At 45.6% G+C, this 18,210-nt stretch overlaps 1 protein-coding gene across 2 annotated transcripts in view; it reads right to left on the bottom strand.

Annotated features, from left to right (window-relative positions):
* The window catches only part of KANK4 (KN motif and ankyrin repeat domains 4), an 87,788-nt gene that overhangs the window by 45,734 nt on the left and 23,844 nt on the right, over positions 1 to 18,210 (bottom strand). For both annotated transcript variants that reach the window (XM_055362759.2, XM_019019134.3), the window contains exon 2: positions 1,698 to 1,783. In XM_055362759.2, the coding sequence (XP_055218734.1) occupies positions 1,698 to 1,713 (16 nt within the window). In that variant the 5' untranslated portion in view covers positions 1,714 to 1,783. The remainder of the gene's footprint in view (positions 1 to 1,697; positions 1,784 to 18,210) is intronic.

The following is an 18,210-nucleotide window of genomic DNA, read 5'->3' as shown; positions in this document are numbered from 1 at the left end:
GAAAGATAGAGGAGGCTCAGAGCTACCTGGAATTCCCTACGGAGTCTTGCTTAAGAGAACAACAGATCACTAGATCCTTGTATAGGACCTACAAACACAGTCAGCTTCAGAGTTACACACAGACAAGAGAAAAGGGGACTTCAAGGGGACAAGGTAAGGAGGGAGAACCACAGTAATTATCTGAAGGGACAAGTGAAGTAAAGCAGGTGAGCGAACCAACCAGAGGCATTTAGAGTGTGAAAGAGAAATTCAAAAGCCTATATTCAGTCTCTGAAGTAAATGGGAAAAACAGAAACTAGAGAGAAAGTGGCTGAAAATAAAGCCAGAAAGAAGGGGAGTAAAATGAAACTCTTCCAAAGGCCAAGACAGGGAGGGAAGCCTTCCCCTCTGGGAAGGCTTGTCCCTGTTCTGGGAGGCCCATGGCTGAAAGGAGGGAACCTTTCTTGGGCTCATATGGGCAATCACATGGACAGCAGACCTCCCCAGTGTGCTGAGAAGGGACTGAGAGGCAGCTGGGCTAACAGGCCCCCGGAGCTTTGAGGGAATGAGTGGGTGTTCTGTGGGACCACTGCCAGGGATGCACTGAAAAGGCAGCTCTCTGGGGAGAAAGGCAACTATTGAAATAAATGGGAACTGCATTTGGAAGAAGAGGCAGGGCGGGAACTAATGTCAGGTCCCTAAGTCCTGCGCCCATGAAGGGCCATGTGATTCAAGGGGAATTAGAGGCTCTCTTTTTCCTGATATATGGTGAACTAGAAAAAAACATTTCATTAGAAGTCAGGAGATTGGGGTCTAGACTGTGGCCTTCTGCAAGTTTCCTGGGGACAGGAAGAGGGGAACATGCAGACATTCATTATGCTAGGTAGTTGTTACTCAACAACTTTCCATGCATTATGTAATTTAGTTCTTTACCAACCCTATGAAATAGTATTAATACCTGTTTATAGAAAAGGTGTTGTCAACTGTTTGCAAAGATAGCCACAATAATATCTGACCCTTGGGGTACTCCTCTACCACACTGACACTAGATGATGGCCTTATGACTTGTGTCGGCCAGTGGGTCAACAGCAATATGACATATGCAGAGATTGGAACATTATCTGCACATTGGAGTCAGTCTGTTCTTGTGTTGTGCTTGAACTCTTCTGTCACCATGTGAACAAGCCCTAGCCAACCTCCTGGATGACGAGAGACACGTGGCCAAGTCATTACTGATACCCCAGATATGTGAGTGTGGCCATTCTAAGCCATCCAGCTCCCAGCCAAGTCACCCAGAAGCCCATGGACATGTGAATGAACCCAGAAAAGATCATCCATGCCAGCCCAAACCAGAATAATGGCCCTGCTAACACACAGAATCTTTTGAGAAATAATTAACGTCTTTAAGTGACTAAATTGTTGGGCTGTTTGTTACACAGCAAAGCTAACTGATACATGTGAGGATTGAGGATCAAAGACATTAAATGACTTGTAGAATCACTTAGGTATAAATGGAGGCTTACCATATTGTGCTTCTTTCCTAGGCTAGGGCTGGAGATACACAAAATCTGAAATACATGCTTGAGCCTACGAGCACTGCCTGTTTGAGGGATATCTCCTGCAGGCCTTTCCTAGGCTATTTCCAGGATTTGCGGCAACAATTCTTTCCCAGCCCAAGTGCTTATCTTAAACCAGGCCCTACAAAGCAGCTTGCCTACCATCTGTCTTCTCCATCTTTGGAGCGCTGACCCTCAGTGTCTCAGGCACTCTTCATCCAATGAGTCTGTAAAACTTGTTGGAGGTTCTGAAAGAAAGGAGGATACAGAAGTGGTGAGTCTCATTAGAGTTTGAATAAGTATTGGGGAAACACAGCACTAAAGAAAGTAACATCCATCCCTGCCTTTCTCCCAGGGTGCCCATGAGCTCACAGCCCTCCAAGGAGGAAGATTAAAAACCTGTACACATTTCTACAGCCCAATTCTGGGTGTTTCTTCATGGAATATTAGCAATAGTTGACATGAAAAGAAGTGGAAGTATTTGGTCCAGCGGTCTTGCTTGGCAGATGAGGAAACTGAGGCTGAGGAGTTAATTCCTCTAAGGTGTCTCAGACTATTCGTGAAGGTGCTAGTATCAGACCCAGGCTTCTGATACCAGCACAGGGCTCTTTCCATAATCTCAAGAGTTGAAATCTACCTATCCCCATCCTGGGAAGGGACTTATAATCCACTTTGCGAAAAAGCTGGAATCAGAGTACCTATAAATGATGTGTGACTTGTCAATCAAACAGAAGACAGAGATGACATAATTGCAAGTACTGACAGGGAGCTGCTACTTAGAGGTGATTTCTAACCATGGGCAGAACAAGGGGAAGTTCAACCTGGGTGGCCCGAAGACATGGGTAACTATTCAAGCAGAATATTGCCCTGGCTCTGAATTAGTGTGCCTTGAGGTTTGACCATAAATTCTCCCCGAAGTTTTAATCCATTTCCAGGACTCTTTCTTCAAAAGGTAAACATCCTAGCTCCTGCCCCCATTACAATGAATCACCCAGGAAATTGGCTTTTTTATGATTGTAACTCCACATACATCAGAATAATGAATTATCTGTGACACTGCAGCAGTGGAAGCAGGGTTGTTTTAGGAATTCCAATGTGCTTGACAATGAACTCCAGACCAGGAAAGTGAACCAGTGATGAGGGAAGGACTGGGAGAAACTGAGAGTGAAAGAAAAGGATGATGGGTGGCTCCCAGAAACCAAGGATGGAAAAAAGGGGACAAACAAGTAACTGGAGAAGAGGGCTGGAAAAGATGAGGCCTGTCAAATAAGAGAGAAATGCCAAAGTTTGCCACCAGAAAGTTTAGCATCACTTCTTCCTGCGAGTGCTGCTTCTGCCTCATCTCCTCCAGCCCGTTTGCCAAGCAGCTGCCAGAGGGGCCTTGCCCTATCCAGGTGGATGGAGCCCCAAAGGGCAGACATGTTTTCTAGAAGCAGACACAATCCTTGCAGAAGGATTGGCACACTGAGTACCTTGCTTACCTCTGAGGCAGCAGGCAGTGCACCAGCACATCCTGGTCTGTTGAAAACAAAGAGCTAGAGAAGTTAGGGACAAGGGAGCTGAGGTGTAGGTGGTCTTGCAGAGGCTGAGAGTGGCCGCCAAGGAGGCAGACGGTGGAGAGGTGTGGAAGGTTCTAACCTGGGGTGAGGCAGGCTTGCCCTTGTTATAAAGAGAAGGCTCCCAGGCAGAGAACACTGCTGCCTCTCTCACCACCCCAGCTCTGCAGTCTGCAGCAGGCGATGCTGGCATGCAGGAGGCAGTGGCAGGTGAAGCCTGCAGAAGAAAAGAGTGAGGTGGCAAACCCTAAGCTTGACCCTTCATCTCCACCATCGCAGCCTCTCCTGCTCCTGCTCCCCTCTCCCTCCCACCCCTGTAACATTACTAAGCAACAGGCAGAGCTGGGAGTACTTGACATTCATGAATTATCTCATGCAACCTTTACACCATCACCCAAAGAGGATTATTATTATTCCCATTTTTAAGGGAGGGAGACTGAGGCTGAGAGAGTTGACAGGGCTGATCCATGTCACATAACAAGCAAGTGTTGTAGCAGGATTTGCCCTCAAGTCTAGCCGACTCCAAGCCTGGGTTGGGAACAAAAGTGATTTGTAAGCCTTTGTCCACCCTGTAAGTCAGCCCGGTTCCCTGACACTATGACTGATCTTTAGTTCCCCTTGTGAGGGGAAATGCTTCTGACTGGTGCTTCTCTGCCTCTCCCACAGTAAACACAAAAAGCCTCTGGGCTTAGAGGAGAACTGCTCTCTTGTAAAGCCTCCTGGGCCAAAGGAAAGCTCTGCTTCTCCAAGGCTGGAGAAGCTCCTACTGCAGAGGAGGGGGCCACCTGGGTACAGCTGGACTTTTGGCTACACAAACTCTCATCATCAGCCCAGGGACTTTTCAATCACACGCCTAGCCTTTGGTTGGAATTAGGAATTCAGCCCGTTGTATATCAGATCATATGATTTTAAAGAATTATTCAGCACACATTAGGTCAAATTTCATTAAAAAGAACTCTGTAGAGACCTCAAAGATTTCTCTTAGACTTGGATTTCTCTTAGGCTTGGATTTCAATAAAATTAATCATTTCAAGGCTACAGAAATTAAGTGGAGCTGACACCCAACTCTCAAAGGAGGGGTTTCTCGGCAACTTTTTACTCTAAAGGGCTCATAATACAGGAAGGAAGAAAGGAGGGATCTGTCATGTGCACAAGTCACCACTTCCAGCCCCGACTCCCACCCCCAGCCTTCCCCACTTTCCACCATGGTCCTAGCAACAGACATCGTGGAGCTTAGCTAAGGGAGTTTCCTTGCAGTGGCAATGCTCAGTGTGGTTAGGTTAGGTAAAAATAACTGCCACATCAACATATGCATGCTACCTTGTTTGCAATAAAACAGAATATGAAAATAGCTTTATGGGACACCGTTCCCCTTTAAAATGGAATTTTGCAACTCTCTGGAGCATTTAAAGCTTTGACATAAAGCCATTTCTTTTGATCTCAGCTCACTGCAATCTCTGCCTCCTGGGTTCAAGCCATTCTCCTGCCTCAGCCTCCCGAGTAGCTGGCATTACAGTCGCGCGCTACCATGCCCAGCTAATTTTTGTATTTTTAGTAGAGATGGGGTTTCACTATGTTGGCCAGGCTGGCCTTGAACTCCTGACTTCAGGTGATCCGCCCACCTTGGCCTCCCAAAGTGCTGGGATTACAGGGGTGAGCCACGGCACCCAACCATAAAGCCATTTCTTACCCATTCTGTTAAGTTGTATCCCCACTGTTCAGAACCTTTAAATACCTGGTGTTATTACGTTACTTTTCATTTGTTTTTGTCCTATGCCAGGGTCAAGGATCCAGAGTTAGGGCCCAACCTCTCTCCATAGCTCATCATATTCTAGATGTTTTGGGCATACATAGCTTGCTTTCTCTCTAGCTCTTCTCCCCTACTAATCTGTAAGCTTGTGAAGGTCAGAATTATTGCAAGTCTTGTTCCCATGTCACCCCCAACTCCTCACGTCTAACTCATGGCAGACATTCAGTCCATGGTTCTTAGATGAACAAAATAAAAGGAACAAAATTGTCTGTCTTCAAAGGGAACCCATGGAAAGAAACTAACAAGAGCTAAGCACTTACACTGGGAATCAGCTACTGAGTATAATTTCTCATTTCATCCTCATACAAGCAATCCTAGGAAACAGGAACATGTCCAAGTTACAAATGAGGAAACTAAGGCACAAAGAGTCCATGTGGCTAATCAAAAGTTCTCCAGTTAATTAGGAGCAGGATAGCTTGTGTGACCCCATCATTCCACAGTGCCTTTCCAAGCCTATGGGGCGGTAAGGATGTGAGGACCAAGGCTGACCATTCAAAAATCCAGCAAAGAAGTGGTCACTTGGCAGACAGCGATGATAGTCCACGTGCAGCTACCAGGCCAGACTGGAAACCATTCCAGCTGGGTCCACCCTCAGTGCCCAGGAGCATGGGTTTCCCCAGGTAAGCCCAACTCCTGCAGCATTTATCCGCACCCTCTCCTCTCCACACTTACTCCTTTTATGATGCCATTTTCAAGCTCATTTCTAACCTCAAATCCAAATATAAAGAGACCTTCCCTTACTTAGTCTTGAAACAAACCTGGTTCTGTACTTTTGTTCTCTTCAAACCTCTTTTTATTCTGCAATAATAAAAATGTGGTATTTCATCCCAGAGCAGGCTGCATGCCAAAATAAATAGCACCTTGGATTTCCTTGAAAAGACAGCTTGGCTCAAGTCTCAGCCTCATTGCCACGAGAATTCTTGGAGAATTCAACCTTACAAAGTCAAGTATTTAGCAAGGTAGTTCACCAAACAACAACCCTGCCAATCCCTGCATGATCCCTTGCAAAGACAAAGCACTCTTTCCAAAAGAAAAAAAAAAAATCACCTGTACCTTGGACTGATCATGCCAAGATGATGAGAGCTTCCTGTTTCCCCATCCCAGGACCCCAGCCTTTCAAGTGCAAATATTCCCTGTGCCAAGAAGCAGGAGGCATCTGACCGCTGCTTCTAAACATTGAGAGGGCCAAAGCCGGGACACCAGAGGAGGTGAGAAGCACTGAGAAAGATTCTGCCAACTGAGTTCTCCAGCGGGCTCACCTCCTGCCGACCTGGCAAACAGAGATAAGTCCTGCTCAATAAATGACACATTAACACAATCTCATTAACTCCATTCCCACGTTTTTTGCAAGTGTCTGTCATTTTCGCCTGCATTGCAGCAGCTGAATCTGGAGCTTCATGAAGAAGAGAAAGCAGTCGGGAGGAATGCTGTGCCCACATTACCTTCCCTTGCATCCTCCTGCTGCATAGCCCACAGCAGGGAGGACTCTTCTCCTTCCCAGAAAGCCAGGTTTCGGCTGCAGGGCCGGAGCTGATAGCTCGTGCCTTCAGCACAGCCGTGTCTGTTTCGCAGCTGTTAAAGGACTTGGTCAGGTGATCCCTGACCTTGCTGGAAAAGCAAATACTGACTTCCTTTTTGCTCCCGGGAATAGGTGAGTGGGGTCAGAAAGGAATTCACTGCTCAATAAACTAAGACTGGATCTTGCAGAAAGAGGAAGAACGCTCAAATCCTTAACTAGAAAGTTAGTTCCCAGAGCTGCCATCGCTTCCGAGGAACACATCTAGAGACGTCCAAACAACACACAATCTTCCTTCTTGACTCCTCCGAATCTGGCAGCTCATCTGAGCAGCTATAATTAATTATGAGCTTCTTCATCCCTGCAGCTGATGTGGCTCATTAATGAATTTGTTCCTAATGAGGACGTAGCCTCCTTAGAGTTGAAACCCTTCAGTAGTGCATCACTTTCTTCCTGGCTCCGCTTTAGAAACATCCTTCCCTACCCCCTCCTGGGGCCCCAGGACCACATGAAGCCTCTGATCATTAAACAAACGGAAATCTGTCGGGGCAGAGCAGAGACAGAAACAATGACCAGTAAATTCCTGGGGCTGGACCGGCAGCTCCTTATTCCTGCTGCTCTACCAATCTGCTGCCCTAGAGCACCAAAACACACCCAGTTCTGGCAGGAATGAAAAAGCAAGGAAGTACCTGCTGTGACGACCAAATTACTGTTCAGTGGATCCACTTCCAGGCAGGGTTTCTAACTGCAGCGCAGACCAGAGACTCCGAGAGGCGGAGTGCAGGAGCCAGGGAGCAGGCAGCTGCCAGAGGAGCAAGGTTTCAGAGTGTCCCGGGCAAGCACAGTGGAGGGTCTTCCTACAGCCCAAAGCTGCTGCAGTTCTTAGGAGCAGAGACAGGTGTGAGGTGCAGGCACCAGACTCTACACTCTCCAAACCCTGTGCTGCTCCCAGACCTGAAGGAGCGGGGATGGTCCAGGAGGGGCCAGGAAAGCGTCTGGGTTCCTTTATGCAGACTCAGTAAAAGGATTAGAGGGACCTTGTTCCTTCGCCTCCTGGTGCTCTAACCAAGTGAGGCTGTGCTGGGAAATGAAGCCTCACAGTAAGACACATCACATGCAGCCCTGACCTTCACTGACACTGACTGTCTGGATGTGCCTTCCAAGACCAGAGCAGGTTCCTGTCTAACCCATGCTGAAATTGATGCTGGCAAGGAGTGTCACCCTGAAACGCTGCCTGCATTGAGCCTGGTACACTTGCAAAGCACTTTCCGTCCTGTGTCTCATTTATCCTTGCATCAATGCTTGAAGCAGCCAGACCAGGGATGAATCTCCCCATTGTAAAGGTGAAGAAAATGAGAGACAGTCTAAGTGGTTTCTCTTGGGTCATCCAAGAGCAGAGTGTCCTGGGGTAAAGTTCTCTGTTCTTCCCATTGCCCTGGATCAAGTTCCTTACTTTTCTTGGAAGATTCTAGAGACTCTTGCTCAAGATGGAGGTTAGGAGACTTTGCAAAGTACACAGGATGACGTGGTGGTAGGCAAATCTATGGAATACCAACATCACTTTTCTCAACTGGTAAAAGTATTTTTCCAGTTAGCTGAGTACGCAGACCAATCATCAGAATAAAAAAAGAATCCAAAGTATACCTTGAACTCTAAGGGTATAGAAAAAATATACTGCGGAGCAAACTGCTTCTCTGATACACTTGAAATGATCATTGACTATCCTTTCTAAACTGGCTAGAGAACAGCTGGAGGCATGCAGCATTTCTCTAAGATGCAGACGGAAGGAAAGCCCTCCATGTCACCAGGTCCGACGCCTTTCCAGCCACCCGCCCTTCCCCTCTGGTCTATCTATGTGAGCAAGATAAGCACTTTCTTTCCCTCTCCTGGGATAAATTCTTCCTTATCCAGGACAGATAGGTGAGAGGTTTTCCTCCACAGCCATGCCTTGCCTGCAAGACGCCACATTCTACCTGGAATGCTGTTCACTTTCTCTGCCCGTCCAGTTCCTCCACTCAGACATCCCCAAGTGCAGTGACCATCCTTCCAGCTGCGACTGTCCCTGTCTGCTTGCTACTGCAACATGTGGCATCATATTCTAATTGCTGCTTCTGTATCTGTCTCCTGGCCAGCATCACAGGCTAACTGCTCCATAAAGTTTGTGAACTGAACTTATCTACAATCCCAGAAGCTCTGAACACAGGCGACCTCTCCAGCCACTTTCTTATATGTCAAGGGAGCACTCTGCTATTCCCACAGCCTCCAGGTCTCTTATCGGATTTTAAAAGACTACAGGATGAGGGAAGGTATGGGTTGAGTATCTTTTATCCAAAATGCTTGAGACCAGAGGTTTTATGGATTTCGAATTGTTCTGGATTTTGGAATATTTGCATATACACAATGAGGTATCTTGGGAACGGGACCCAAATCTAAAAAGGAAATTTATCCATGTTTCATATATTCCATATCACACTGCCTCAAGGTAATTTTAAACATAATATTTGAAATAATTTTGTGCATGCAACAAAGGTTTGACTGCACTTTGACTGTGACCTGTCACAAGAGGTCAAATGTGGAATTTCCCACCTATGGTGTCATGTCAGTGCTCAAAAAATTTCAGGATTTTGAGGCATTTTAGATTTTGGATTTTCAAATTAGTTCTACCTATAGTAGTCCCTGCAACAGTGCCACCAATTAGCTTGGCTCTGATGCCAGGACAGAAGATACACACACACACACACACACACACACACACACAAAAGACGCACCCATCCACACATCCACTATCCCTCATCACATTCCCTTGACTTACCCAGACCTCCTCCTTCTGGGGAAAGGTTTGCATGTTTTGTCCCCTCCAAAATCTCATGTTGAAATGTGACCTCCAATGTTCGAAGTGGGCCTAGTAGAAGGTGTCTGGATCATGAGGCTATGAGGCTGGATCCTTTTTATTTTTTTAATTTTTTTTTTGAGAAGGAGTCGCCCAGGCTGGAGTGCAGTGGCGCGGTCTCAGCTCACTGCAACCTCCACCTCTCAGGTTCAAGTGATTCTCCTGCCTGAGCCTCTTGAGCAGCAGGGACTACAGGCATGCCTGGCTAATTTTTGCATTTTTAATAGAAATGATTTTGCCAGGTTGGCCAGTGTGGTCTCGAACTCCTGACCTCAGGTGATCCACAGGTGGATCCTTCATGAATGGCTTGGTGTCCTCCCCATGACAATGAGTTCTCACTCTCTTAGTTCACATGAGAGCTGGTTGAGCTGGTTAAATGAGCCAGGCATGGCCTCCTCTCTCTCTTGCTCCCTGTCTCACTACGTGACATGTCTTTTCCCTGTTTGCTTTCCACCATGATTGGAAGCTTCCTGAGCCTTCACCAGAAGCAGATGCGAGCACTGTGCATCTTGCACAGCCTGAAGAACTGTGAGCCAAAATAAACCTATTTTCTTTATAAATTACCCAAGTCTCAGGTATTTCTTTATAATGACGCAAAATGGACTAACACAGGCTCGGTTCTTGGGCTCAGCACGAGGTGCTGGGACAGGCACTGTGCCCACTGTCTGTGTCTCTAAGGGGAGAAGAAATTCTTCTGTCTTGATAACTTTACCCAGGACACTCATTTGAACTTATGGTCAAGCAGGGAGGTGAGCAGAACAGAGAATGTTATCTTCTATTTTCCAAATGAGGAAACAACCTGTTCCCAAGGTTACAGATCTAAAAAAAGGAAAAAGAAAAAAAGGGCAAAGCCTCAACTCAAACCCATATAGTCTGTCTCCCAGTCCAATACTCTTTCTGCTAAACCACACATCCTGAACCAGACATGCAGGGGAATTCAGAGGACACACAAATAGCAGGATACAAGCTTCAGTGCTGGTGCTGTCCAGGCACAAGGTGGCCTCACCTTGAGGGAAGGTTTTCATGAGAAGCCACAGCCACTTTCTCTAGAGGAGTGTGCTTTTTCGGGGGGAATTCTCCCCATAGTTTTGCCATGTCTGGGATACCAGCATCCCCCACCCCTATGCCTTACTCAGACGTATGTCTTAAGACCAGCAGCCAGCTTCATGCTCCTACCAAGCCACACAGACCATCTCCTGAACCAAACACGTTTATCCACAAGAACTTTCCTGACAAGAATCACGGGACTGGAGGGAGGTTTGGCTCCTTCTGCAATTTAGAAATGCTCAACTTCTGTGGCCCAGGTCCCTTCTGCCCCATGATGGAAAAAAAGATGAACTGTCCAAGTCCAGCAAGATGGGGGCTAGGCCAGAGGGGAAAAGAGGTTCAGCTATCTGAAGAATGCACCTTTTATCTAAGCAATCCCTTAGGCTTTTGCACTTTACTCAGAAAGGTCAGCGCTTTGGTAGGCTGTATGACTGCACAGGGCTGAGAAGGGCACGCTTGTTAGGTATTCACACACTCAAATAGAGCCTCTCTGAGCAGACTGGTCACAGACACAGACATTCCCACAGAATGCAACTTAAATAGGCAGAGAAAGAAATTATGCATGTGAGACCTGTGGGTGCAGCCATCCAGGAGAGAAATCAGCTATTCTAAAGATTGACTCTACAAAGCAGATGTAATTTTCTGAGGGAAGAAGCTGGGCCAGTTGTAGGGAGAGAGGAGGCTGAATTAACCAATGAAAAATGCTCCTTGGAGGGAAAAAAGGCATTAGACTTGCAAGGAAAAAGACCCCCACTCCACATCTCTTTTTTCATTTAGATGCTTCCAAAATGTTCTTGGTCCTTGACTTAAACATACCGTAAAATCAAACTGCCAATGGCCAAATGAGGAAGTGGCATGAGCAGGTAATTCATCAAAGAAGAAATACAAATGGTTAATGTTTGAGAAACATATAACCTCACAAATTAATAAAAAAGATGTCAGATAAATCTTAACATGCCATACCCTACAATGAGCTGGGTACTCTGGTCCAATCCAAACAGCATCCTATTCCCAAAAAAACTCTGCCAAGTTTGTCCAACTCGCCTTATTTTGTTGCTGTTCTGTTTTGTTTTGTTTTAGGCTTTTAGTGCCTGAAGCCATGGGTTTTAGTTTCTGTCTCTAGTGATAAGTGGAAAAGAGGGATGAGGAAAGGTCTTTACTGGCCTAACCAGAAACAGAAATTAAGAACCCGTGAGTGCATTCTCTCCCTTGGACACCCCTGCGTACTGTTACTTCTATTGTCCAAAGTTAAAGCAGAGACCTAAAGCACTTGCCCAGGTATCGAGACCATCAGAGCCAAGATTCGAATCCATGTTTTTCTGATGCTAATATGCTGCTCTTAACCATGGTACAGCAGACTCTCTTACGAGTTAGAAAAATGTTTTTTTCAAAGAGCCTCAGTGTTGATGAGGAGGGGACTCACCCTCCCCAGAAGATTGCAGCAGAGTGGGGGCAGCTGCGGCCAAGAGAGGAACTTCAGGCCGTGGCAATGCCTCTGAGCACACCACGACTGTCTCCCAGTACACTGCCTGCGTGTCCAATGGCACTGTCCAGTTTGTGGATGTGCATAGGGGAATTCAAAATCAAATACAGCAAAATACAATGGTGAAGACAGAAGAAGACAAAAAAAGGTCATAGTCACACGTGATTTCTTTCCTTGGTGGTCTAGGAATCATAACTATTATGATGTATTCTTGGAAAATAAAAAATAAATTATTTGGGGGGAAAGAGATGCGAAGTCAACATAATTCTGCCACCTGGCTACAGCAATTTTCATGATCACCTATTTTGCATATTTAACATAATTCAAGGGCAAGTTCTATAGCGGACTTGTAGCCTGGGCTCCAAGTCAAGTACTAGCTGAAATGCCAGCTTTGCCAATGACTGACTGTATAATCTTGCTCACGTTACTGAACCTCCCTGTGCCTCAGTTGCTTTGCTTGTGAAATAAGACTAGTAGTATTTCCTATAAGTCACGGAGCTGTCAGAAAGATTAAATAGGATGACAATACATGCAAACCACTTAGAACAGAGTCCGGTACATAGTCCTGTTCAATGAGTAAATACATTGGTTATTTTTAATATAATAGTAGAAATTCAATTATAAATCCAATTTTGTATTCAAAATTCTATTATATAACCATTTTTAAAAGTATAGTTTTACCTGCTTTGTAATGATTACTATAAATGGCTATACAAACGTCCATTGACTTGCACCTTATTTTCCAAACCCCTCCCTAGAGGGGGTCATGCCACCTCCTGTTTAATTCTCCCTTCAATGCTACCACAGCAGCCAGCCTGACAGATGGTCCTCACTCAGGTCTCCAGGGAAGACCCCATTTCCAGGTGGCTGGATCTCAGCTGCATGGGCTTTGAGGTAAGACAGGCCAGGTTCAAATCCTGGCTGCATGACCCTGAGAAAATGTCCTTATTCAAGAAGAGCACAGCTCAGTACACCGTGTGAAGACCGCAGGGGATAAGGGATGCAAAGTGCTTGTGCTGGTGCCCAGGATATAATAAACACTCAATACATTTGGCTACGATTACTTTTTAAAACCCACAATGTGAAGCAAGGAAAGGGCAAGGATCATATTTGTTTTCTTTCTCACCCCATTTTTAACACTTAGCATGATGGGAATTCAATAAAAACGTGTTGAATCAAATAAATAGATGGATGGATGGGTGGATGGATCAGAGACTGTCAGAGCTGGAAAGGATTTTTTTTTTTGAGATGGAGTCTCACTCTGTCGCCCAGGCTGGAGTGCAGTGGCGCGATCTCGGCTCACTGCAAGCTCCGCCTCCTGGGTCCACGCCATTCTCCTGCCTCAGTCTCCCAAATAGCTGGGACTACAGGCACCTGCCACCATGCCTGGCTAATTTTTTTTTTTTTTTTTTTTTGTATTTTTAGTAGAGACAGGGTTTCACCGTGTTAGCCAGGATGGTCTCGATCTCTTGACTTCATGATCCGCCTGCCTCGGCCTCCCAGAGTGCTGGGATTACAGGCATGAGCCACCACACCTGGCCATTCCAATCTCTCTATGGTCTCACCAACACCTGGTTTATGTTTGTCTGCTTTAAATTATAGCCATCCTAGTAGGTGTAGTAGGTATGAATTGGTATCTCACTGTGGTTTTGATGTGCATTTCCCCAATGACTAATTGTGTTGACTATCTTTTTCATGTGCTTATTGGCTTTTGTATATCATCTTTGGAGAAATGTCCATTCAAGTTCTTTACCCATTTTTGAATTGGCTTGTTTGTTTGTTGTTGCTGTGTTGTACAAGTTCTTCACATATTCAGGATATTAACCTCTTATCAGATATATGATTTGCAAAAAATTTCTTCTTGATATATTTTGCAATCATCTTGTATATGGTATAAGATAAGCTTCCAGCTTCATTTTTTTTGTATAATTTAACTAATTAATTAATTTTTTTAGATAGGGTCTCACTCTGTTGCCCAGGCTGGAGTGCAGTGGCACAATCATAGCTCACCACAGGCTCAAACGCCTGGGCTCTGCAATCCTCTCACCTCAGACTTCTGAGTAGCTGGCACTACAGGTGCATACCACCATGTCCACCTAATTTTTTTTTTTGGTTATTGAGACAGAGTCTCTCCCTGTCACCTAGGCTGGAGTGCAATGATGTGATCTCGGCTCAATGCAACCTCCACCTCCCGGGATCAAGCGATTCTCCTGCCTTAGCCTCCCAAGTAGCTGGGATTACAGGTGTGCACCACCACGCCTGGCTAATCTTGTATTTTTAGTAGAGATGGGGTTTCACTGTGTTGGTCAGGCTGGTCTGGAACCCCTGACCTCAAGTGATCCACCCACCTTGGCCTCCCAAAGTGCTGAGATTATAGGCGTGAGCTACCATACTCAGACAACTTTATTTTTTTGCATGTGAATATTCAGTTTTCCCAGCACCATTTGTTGAAAAGATCACCCTCTATTTCCAGAACATTTCACCACCCCAAAAAGAAATGCCCTACTCGTTAGCAGTTATTCCCTATTCCCTCCACTCCACTCCCCATTCCCTCCCAGCCCCAGGAAACCATGAATTTACTTTCTGTCTGTATAGATTTGCCGATTGTGGACATTGCCTATAAATGGAATCGCACAACACTGTGATCTTTTGTGACTAGCTTCTTTCACTTAACATGATGTTTTCAAGGTTCACAAGAGCTAAAAAGGATTTTTTCAGGTCACCTAATCTAACCCTGTTTTCAATGTCACAGAGTACCTTGGTAATAGAGTCCATACAAGGGCCCGTTCTGTGTTTTCTTCCTTAATAACCATGACCCTAGAAACACGTGAACACGCAGGAGGTATGGCAAGTTCTCAATGAGAACTGCACTCTAAGCCTCTCCTTCAAGGTTTTATGTCTGCCCTTACATGGTGCCACTTAACTAGACCACTATTTCCCCATATTACCTATTGTTCAAATCCTACCCATTCCTCTCACCAGACCCCACCTCCCCCAGGAAGCCATCTGGAGAGCCTATTTGGGTAGAATTCTCTATTTTCTGAAATCCTATAGTAAATAACTACTCTTTAATCGGTGTGAGGCCATATGAGATTAGGAATCCAATTTCTAACTATAAAAGCCTTCCTCCAATTGAGAATGACAAATCTCTACTTTAATGGGAGGTGAACCCTGAAAGGCTTCAGAAATCTCAGTTTGATATATCTGGACATGTTTTGGATCACCTGTTCTACACAAGGAAGTCAGCTGATCACTGATTTGTCAGCCTGCTGGACAGGGTAGTGGCAAAAGTCAGCTTTGGAATCCAACAGACATGGGTTCAAATGCTGCTTTTCCTATATATTGAGACCTTGGGCAAGTTAACTAACTTGTCTCATGGTCCCTGTCTAGTCCTGCCATCCACCTTTGTCACTGGATGATTGCCTAATGCTTCTTGCTGGACTGAAAGCTCCCTGACAGCAAGAATCAAGCCTTCTTCTTCTGGGTCTTTCACAGTTCCCAGAGATCTCTTAATAGGGCCCTAGAAATGCCCCTGCCATTAAGTGTCTCAATCTTTGTGTGTGTGTGTGTGTGTGTGTGAGACAGAGTGTCACTCTGTTGCCTAGGCTGGAGTACAATGGCACAATCTCGGCTCACTGCAACCTCTGCCTCCCAAATTCAAGTGATTCTCCTGCCTCAGCCTCCTGAGTAGCTGGGATTACAGGCATGCACCACCACACCCCGCTAATTTTTTTTTTTTTTTTTTGTATTTTTAGTAGAGATGGGGTTTTGGCATGTTGGCCAGGCTGGTCTCAAACTCCTGATCTCAGATGATCTACCGGCCTCGGCTTCCCAAAGTGCTGGGATTACAGGTGTGAGCCACCATGCCCGGCCTCAATTCTTTAAATCTATAATCCTCAAAGCAGAGTCCCTGGCCCAGTGATAGAAACTAAGGGTTTCTAAAAGAATAAAAAATGCATCCCAAATATGTATATTCTCTTCAATTCTTACAAGCAAGTGTATTACATGGGAATTCATTTTTATAAGGAACTAGGAACATAATATATGAGTTATTGAGGGTTAATAAGCTTTGGCATTAATAAACAAAAATTAGTGTGTTAGAAGAGTTTACTGAGAATATTCATTTTCTATTCTGTAAAGAAGGGTGACCACCATCCATCACTAAACAATACAGCGAAACTCCTGTGTATGCACCCAGCCTAAGAGGTGGAATTCCAATTCTCAGGAAGGGCGTTTTGTTATTAGTGCAGAAGACATTTGTTGTGTGCTTTTTTTCAGCTACCCAGCACTTTTGTGGACACCCTTCCTATACTTGGTTATTTCCTTCTCAGAAGACCCACTTCCCCAAGATTGAAACTGGAATTTACAGCAAGTGACTATGGGGAGATGGTGGAGTGATGTTCAGCTACTTCACATCCCTTAATAAATTCCTCTTCTATTATAAATAGATAGGCCTGCTAGAGCAGGTTCTGGTGTTTGCAACCATGACCCTTAATGGCTACAACGCAGCATCGGCAATCTCTTGGTTTTAAACTGCCTCTACTCTATTCATTTACATTACTTATAAAATTACTTTTAGGAGTTTCTGTTGATTGTTGTCCTGAGTATTTGCTGCATTACTTTGATTGGTTTTCTCTTCTCCTTTAATCCTTTGTTACTACCAAATTCTTTCCCACTGCAAAGTAGGAGTGAGTGGACTCAGTGGGCCACAAAGTCTTTTGCTCCCCTGAACTGGGCTACAGTCCAGAGGGCTTGGAAACCACAACTTGGAGTAAATGTTTCCTAGGAATTCAGCTCCACTTCCTCCCTCCTGGGTCACTTCAGCGAAAGCATCTCAAGGGTAGGCACAAATACTCCACAGGGGGGCACCCCTGCACCCACCCTCTTTGGGCAGCTCCCATCCGAGCAGCATCATCCCTGGTCAGAATTCAGCAGATGCCTCTGCAGGCATCAGCTGGGTGCCACAGCTCGAGTTGCAGGTGCAGACAGTTTAGAGCTTGTGTGGGCTGTTGCATCTGCCTTCTGGGTTGGGAGGAAGGTTTTTGTTGGCTCAAATATGCACAGCCTGCACATTCAGGAAAATCAGTTTAAACCAAACTGAGGCTAAGTGATCCCCAGACACCTGGGTGGAGAAAGCAATGTTTCCAGATTTTTCAGGCGGGAAAGCTGTTATTATTTCACAATGCCCCACCTAGCCCTCTGGCAAGTTCAGTCTGACAAGAAGCGGACATGTGTGATGTGGGTCCAACAAAGATGGTGACCACCCAGCCTCGGCAGCATGCCAGCCAGAGAGGAAGGGCAGGTATCATCAGAGATGAATCAAAGAGACTTGAGGAGAGATGAAGTGCACCAGGAACTTCTCTGAACTTCAACTTTCCCTTGAAAGAGATGGAATTCCTTCAATGTACCATCCGGTAATACAAAGGAAGGTTATATATTGTTGTGGCCTGGGTTTTGTTTTGCTTTAATGTGGGCAAAGTTACGAAGAAAAGGCATTGCCAAAATTGACAATATCACCCAGGTTTATATCACCCCACGGAGAAGCTCAAAGGTGTCACAGAATGGTTGGGCATTTGGAGCATAGCATAGGCAGACTTTTATTAGGGACTCTGCTCACATCTTTTCTTCTTTTTTTTTTTTTTCTTTTTTTTTTGAGCTGGAATTTTGCTCTGTCGCCTAGGCGGGAGTGCAGTGGCGCCATCTTGGCTCACTGCAACCTTCACCTCCTGGGTTCAAGCGATTCTCCTGCCTCAGCCTCCCAAGTAGCTACAGGGACTATAGGCGCCCGCCACAAAGCCCGGCTAATTTTTTTGTATTTTTAGTAGAGACAGGGTTTCGCCATGTTGCCCAGGCTGGTCTCAGGCAATCCTGGCTGGTCTCCTGAGCTCAGGCAATCCACCCGCCTTGGCCTCCCACAGTGCTGGGATTACAGGAGTGAACCACTGCACCTGGCCTTGCTCACATCTTTTCTTCCAGCCAGGTTATGGGCTCTTTCAAATCAAGGTTCCCCTTTTGTGCTCCTGGGTATCCTTTATGTTCAATCAGTCCACTGATTATCTACTATTGGGAGGAGAGAAATATAAAACAGGGTCTTGGACAACATTTGCACCCATAAAGGGGCAACTGAGGCTCAATGACCTGCCCACCTCATACAGCAGAGCCAAGGTCAGAGTCTGCTTTTGAGACTCCTAACCCAGTGCTTTCCTTTACAAATCTCATGTACTGGTCCTCAGTGTGATATTGGAGGACATGGAATTGATGGTTTCTTTAAAAAGAATGTGGCCAGCATCCCCAGTTTAAATGTGGAATAATGGAGTTTTTATTGTGGTAAAGTGTGCCAGAGAACTGCTCATACTTCTGTTGGTGATCTTTG

The sequence above is a fragment of the Gorilla gorilla genome, chromosome 1, assembly GCF_029281585.2.
Source record: "Gorilla gorilla gorilla isolate KB3781 chromosome 1, NHGRI_mGorGor1-v2.1_pri, whole genome shotgun sequence".
NCBI lineage: Eukaryota > Metazoa > Chordata > Mammalia > Primates > Hominidae > Gorilla > Gorilla gorilla.
This window is presented reverse-complemented; position numbering and strand designations above follow the sequence as displayed.